Source organism: Poecilia reticulata, linkage group LG7 (genome assembly GCF_000633615.1).
Source record: "Poecilia reticulata strain Guanapo linkage group LG7, Guppy_female_1.0+MT, whole genome shotgun sequence".
Taxonomy (NCBI): domain Eukaryota; kingdom Metazoa; phylum Chordata; class Actinopteri; order Cyprinodontiformes; family Poeciliidae; genus Poecilia; species Poecilia reticulata.
The window spans coordinates 14,011,602-14,018,205 of NC_024337.1; the positions used below are offsets into that span (position 1 = coordinate 14,011,602).

Consider the following 6,604-nt stretch of genomic DNA (forward strand, 5'->3'; position numbering starts at 1 on the left):
ACTAGATGGCAGCAGTGTTCAAATAAATCAAAAGGAATGCCGTCCAACCCAGTGGAAACCAGAAGAAGCTGACAAGTTACCAATGTTTACAGTTTCATTTTATTTTATTTTATTTTATTATTATTATTATTTTTTTTTTTAGCAGATTTTACTTGGTAATTTCACCGTGTCAAAGACCAAGAAAGCTGCAATGTCAGTTAAGCTTGGAAATCTAAGAACACTGTGAAGCATGGTGGTGGTAGCATATTACTTTTTTGCTGCTGGTATATTGAAGGAAAACCACAACAAATTCAAGCTTTTTTGTTTCTTTGTTTTTATGTTCTAAAATGTTGGTTTTAAGCAATCTAAGTTTTACTATGCATAATCAGCACAACATGAAAAGGTTTCAAATTATTCCTTAATTTTTATATTCATGAAAATAGTTGCATGTACATCTTTGGTCCTTGACCTATTTTATTCATATATAAAATAATAAGATAAAACTTAACAAAACTTAACTTTCATGATCAGAAAGTTTGAGCTTAAAGCTGTTTAACACCAATGTTTAGAAAATGATACATGTGTCATTAAAAAAAAACAAACATCCTGCTCTTGAGTCTGGAACAAGAAAGAAACAGCTGCATTGTTAGAGGTTTGCATGTTCTCATCTCGGGTATGAATATTGCATTAATTTAGGCCTTTTATTGTTTATTTAAACTGTTCCTATTTTCAGGGTGGACTGATAAGTTTCAAAACTTATCAGAAGAGTTTGTAGAGTTTGTGGATTTTCTCTAATCTACCGATGATCTAATGTGACACTGGCAGTAAATACGACCCTAAAATAACACTACATAGCAAAAACACAAAATATCACCAAGTATTTTAGTCTAGTTTCTTGTGGAAACATCTTAGTACTCTTGAAATTCACTTTAAGCAAGTCATTTTTTTCATAAGTAAAAACTAAATATGCCAGTGGAACTAGTAGTAATGATCAATATTCAAGAATTATTGACCTAAAACCAGCTCATGTACCTTGCTGAAGAGTTACTTGTAAATTAAGACAAAACTAGAAAATTAACAAAAAATACTGAGTAAGACTTTGTGTGTTTGCGCATCAAGGACAAAATGACTGAGACACACAGGGCGACCATTGCGGTCTTCACAGAATAAACTTGCTTTGTGAGCCATGGCTGTGGCTGTAACAGGCTGGTTATCAGARGATCTATGGTTTTGCTCAGACAGGACTGTCTGTGCAGGCCTGTCCTGCTCAGACAGGAAGAATAGTCCTGTCTGAGCATAGTCCTGCTCAGGCAGGACTATGCTTCCTGTCTGAGGAGGACTATGCTCAGACAGGAAGCATAGTCCTGCTCAGACAGGACTATGCTTCCTGTCTGAGCAGGACTATGCTCAGACAGGAATTACACAGGAAACACAGAAACTGTGCAAAAGGCATTTTATTTTAAAGCTAAGAAGTTATTCACAATTAATGCAAAATACTACATATTTTATATTGTCAAATTTTAATCTCAGACCACTCAGGTTTTCTGGTTCAAGCCCAACCTTCATTTTCCAGAAAACTGCACTTGTACTGTTCTTAAAAGACTAAAAACACACTTCTTCAGATTGACTTTGATTAATAATAACTGAAACACTGATTTATTCTAGTGTTCATTCCAATATTTGATGTTGATTCTTGATTTTGATGATGGCATTTGAGATGGTGAAGGAAAAGCTAAAGGCCTTATTATGAGTGGTGCATGAGAAAACAATCTGGCATCTGCCTCAGGGGATCTGCTCTTCTCGGTAATCCTCCCTGATTGGGGTTGATAAAGTTCAGTTAGAATCACGCACACCTGCTGAACGTGCCCTGCAGAGAAAGTTAAGAGATGCACCTTTACTTACTCACACACACAACCTTGTACTTCTGTACATACTGAGGTCTTTTTATTAACCTCCATTCATTTTGGTAACTGGATTTATTCATAACCTAGGTATTTCTCCTATTCTCCTAATTCGAACTATTACTTGTCTATTGCTAGCCTTAATTCACACATTACCTCTAAATCTAACTACACAGCAAATTCAAAAGTGTTAGATTTCCAGTGTAAGTGTTGTATGTTAAAATATAGTGTTAATTAAACAACATGAGTGTTAGTTTCCCTAAAGAGTTCCAAAGAGTTAAATAAAAAGCAATCTAGTTCAGTGTTGATTTCTAAATTTACACCAACAGTAACTCAGTCTGATGTTGATTTAGAAATCAACATCAGACAGTCCCTCCCAAAATTGTTACATATTTGTGACATCACATCAGGGAAGGAGCTACAGGCAGCAGGGTACTGGCCTGGACCTACAGGGGGCCCAGATGGGAGGCAGAACATGCCTTTAAGGATCCAACTTTTTTTTATCACATCTGACGAGAACTGTAAACGGAGAGCCCTCTCCTGTTGAAAACGGTGTATGATACCCTAGTAGGTTAGATAGTAGCTTGGCTCGGCTTGGCTCTATTTCGGAGTGACCACGTTTCCACCAGCCCTTCTTGGCTCTGTAGCAGAAGAAGGGCAGGTGATCCCCTTCCCCCCGCCCCTGGTGACAGAACTTTACCCTTACCCCAAAATCTGGTGCCCACAATGTAGTATGTGTTAGGAAAATGATCCTTACAATGTATCAAATACAAGTCCACACACACATTTGTCCACACAGCTATGTGGAAAGGACATAAGCTTTTAGAGACAGTCAGTGGAMTGTCCWCTTTGCACTGACATGTAAAGCACTTTGAATTGTCCTCTTGGCTAAATGAGCTATACAAACTAGACTTGCCTTGAATATTGTTACGGCCCTGGGCCTTGTAGGCTGGGCTGCAAGTGTCTTGTTGTCCGTCTTTGTGCTCCTCCCCTTTGCAGGTGTCTCCGATCAATTGATTGGGAGCACAGAGTACTTTAACCTGGCTGTCTCCGTTTTCTGCGTCGCTTGTCGCCTCATCGTCCACTCTGCCRCTGTGATGTTTGGTGGCCAGGCCTCAGCTCCCCTCCTGTTGCACTTTTGAATTTGTCTTTGTTTTGGCACTGCAACACTTCCATATGCACTCATACAACACATCCAAGCATTTTCATTACACCACTGATACTGATATCCACAGTCCATTGTTGTTTTTGTTAATAAAATATGTTAACCGCGGCATGGTCTATTGTTTTTGTTACGAACCTGAGCCAGTCGTAACAAATATTTTAGTGAAATCTCTACAAAAACCTCAGTTTCTTTTGAAGAGAGAACCATAATTGATGATGCTGTCATTCACATATCACAGTGTTGTTTCCACTGGTGAATATCAGTGTTGAATTTGTGCCAAACATAATGACGGGAATTGTGGCCTAAAGTTCACTTTAACAGTGGATAACACATTGCATAACTATGTTTTGCAAGATCTTAGGCATGTATGGACCTGTTCTTTGAAAGAAAAGGATTCAGTCTCTCAACCTTCCCTAACAGAAGTCTTAAAGTACATTGTGCAGACAGATGGCAGCTTATTTTGATTAATGAGAAATGAGGAGTCATGTGTGCAAATACATGACTTTAAAAATTCCATCTTGAATTTTTAAGCTGGAATTATGAATTCTAAATGTTGCTGCAGTTTTTCCTCAGATTTAGACCTCAGAAACTTTTCAAGAATATAAAAACTATTCGTCATTCATTGGTTTGTGCCTGTTTTTCTTCCTTTCATGTACTGGTGGTTATGTAGAAGCAGCATAATCTGCTCAGTAACCCACACTAAGCCATATTTCTCTTTCTGGGTAAGGAGATATATTGCCCCCATGGTATAAAGAAGTCTTGAAAGCCCGTCATCTTGAAAGTCTTGTGAGCCTGAACTGTGCTCTTAACCCGCTTTTTTACATGGGTGCTCAGTTCAGGCAGCTGCAGCAGCAATGTGGACAGATGTTCAGTTTTTGTTTCAAGCTGAAATCCAGCTCTGAAATAGTACCACACACTGAGGAAGAAGCTGAAAGTGMTTTACRACATGTTTTTAGTTTTTTTATTGATTGTGTCATGAGTGAAATTTTTGTTCCGTTTTGTATGCTTTCTATTTGTCTAACTTGTTGACTCTTTCTGCCATCATGCAAAAAATATTAATAGTTACATAAAAAATTAAGTGAAACTAGTTTCACTATCACTGCTGTACTTAAATAACAGTATGAGAAGGAACATCGTGTTTTTAACTCTTCATTGAATTCATTTTTGTTGTTTTTGTTCCTATGCATACATGGTCAAAATTATAGATCTTTTAAAAAGTATTTATCTTCTTGCATATTTTTGTCCTTTCTTTTTTGTCACAAATTGTGATAAACATAATGATAAAATGTAGTAAAATACAAATATAATCTGAGTAAAGACAAGATGCAATTTTAAAATTATGTTTTTATTAAAATGGTGTCAAAACGTTATTCCCTTCCCAACCCAACTACTGGTTTGGTCTTTTTTTTCCTGGGTTTCAGCTACTGCTATGGTGATGTTGGATTTTTGTTTTTGTCTTTTAATCGTGGTGTTTAATTTATGGATCATTCTTCTCTTCAATTTTTTGATATGAATGTGAGGTTTAACAAGTTTTATGTATCACAACTTAAGTTTTTGTTAAAAGAGGTTTTAAAGTACATTGTATGACACTGATTTAATAAGAAATCAGGTGTCAGGACTGCACACAAACACATTATTAAACTCTTCACTTTTACTTGGACTTTTAAGCTGGAAATTTTAATGCATGAAGTTGATAAGAAATTCTGATTTCCTAAGATATCTGAAAACAACTTATTATTTAATGATTTGTGTCAGTCTTTCTTTTATGTGCTGTCTGTTATCTGGGAGCAGCATGATRCGTTACATTTTTGGGCTGGAAGCCAAATTTAGTTGTGAAACCAAACCTACTTTCCAGGAATCAAAGTTAACGCCCTTTTAGGCTTGGGGCATTTTCTGTACTATTATGTTGCTTTCATCTGAAAGGCTGTTGGGCGTGACCGCCGCTTGACTGATGTTCAAGGAGGAACCCATCTAGGTTGTTTTCTCACTTGCTATCTTTATTTTTTGAGCCGAGCCTCAGACGAGAAGGACAGATAGGATTTGTTTCTGGAAGGCAAAATGACTACAAACAACTGCACGAAACTGGATGAGGAATTACTCACCAATAACAATGGCCTCCCTATTTTTTACATCTTTACATTTGTTGTTGGATTTATCCTGAATGCTTGTGGAATGTTGTGCTTGGCGAATAACTGGAAGAAACTTCGGATTATTAACGTCTTTTTTCTGAACCTMGGATTAACTAACCTGTTGTTTTTGCTCACTCGGCCCTTTATGATTGTGTACTAYTTTAAAACGGCCACATGGACCTTTGGAGAACCTTTCTGCAAGGTAACAAGATTCTGCTTTAGACTGAATTTATACGGCAGCATCGGATTCATCACATGTATCAGTGTGTATCGGTACCTGGCCATCGTTCATCCAATCAAAGTGATGGGGAAATTAACTGTGATTCAAGTGGTCATCTCTGTCGTGGTGTGGATTCTGGCGAGTGTTGGAAGYCTTCCGGACGTAATCTACCCCAAACAATCAGGGAACAATGAAACATGTCTTCCTGCCACTGATGAAAAACACATTGAGGGATATTTTAACTACAACCTCATCTGGACATTCTTTGGATTCTGCATCCCTTTCATCATCATTGCGGGCTGCTATGGACATGTGGCTCTTGTCATCAGCCGCTCAAAACTGATGAATAAGAACCAGAAACGAAAAATTCTAAGACCGTTGGTTATTTTGATTCTTCTCTTCTCACTTTGTTACACTCCCTACCTTGTTTTGAAGAACCTCAGCGTGTATGCCAAATATGTGGGTTTTAAGAAGCCACCTTGCCCCGCATGGTATGATGAAGTCTTTACTGTACGTCATGTAAGTCGTGGTCTTGTGAGCCTGAACTGTGCTCTTAATCCTCTGATTTACATGTATTTTAATGAGGACATGAGTGCTCAGTTCAGCCAGCTGCAGCAGCGATGTTGGCAGATGTTCAGTTGCTGTTCCAAGCTGAAATCCAGGTCTGAACCAGTACCACACACCGAGGATGAAGTTGAAAATGCTTTATGACATGTCTKTTTTTCCCTTTTTTTTTTRCTGACCATGTCACGAGTGACATTTTTGCTCACTACGCTTTGTATTCATCTAATTTGTTACCTCCTTCTGCTAGATGCTAAAGAATTAATAGTTACATAAGAAATTAAGCAAAACCAGTTTCACTATCACTGCTRTACTGCAATAACAATATGAGAAGGATGAAAGTCTTTTTAACACATTTCATTGAATTCATTGTTATATTTTTGTTCCTATCCACGCATGGTCAAAATTATAGAATTTTGAAAAGTATTTATCTTCTCGCATATTTCTTCCGTTCCTTCTTTTTTGTCACAGTCAAATTGTGATCATCAAACTCATAATAAAATGCAATAAAAGTCAACTTTTAATTGTGGCATCAATTTGAAGTGTTATATCTCTTATATATCTGTTCTATTTTAATAATCGATTATTAAAATTAAAATTTTAATAATCTGTTCTATTAATCAGGCCATAGAATGCTTATGCCAGTGGT

General features: G+C 37.1%; 3 protein-coding genes across 4 annotated transcripts in view; all 3 read left to right on the plus strand.

Annotated features, from left to right (window-relative positions):
* Nucleotides 1–6,604, plus strand: part of LOC103467867 (6-phosphofructo-2-kinase/fructose-2,6-bisphosphatase 1-like) — a 72,712-nt gene that overhangs the window by 14,271 nt on the left and 51,837 nt on the right. The window lies entirely within an intron of this gene.
* Nucleotides 1–6,604, plus strand: part of LOC103467865 (P2Y purinoceptor 1-like) — a 53,122-nt gene that overhangs the window by 6,028 nt on the left and 40,490 nt on the right. The gene's annotated exons all lie outside the window — the stretch shown is intronic.
* LOC103467866 (P2Y purinoceptor 1-like) lies at nt 5,022–6,368 on the plus strand. The gene has a single exon (XM_008414590.2). It carries the CDS (start codon nt 5,104–5,106, stop codon nt 6,103–6,105), a length of 1,002 nt encoding a protein of 333 aa, XP_008412812.1. The 5' UTR covers nt 5,022–5,103; the 3' UTR covers nt 6,106–6,368.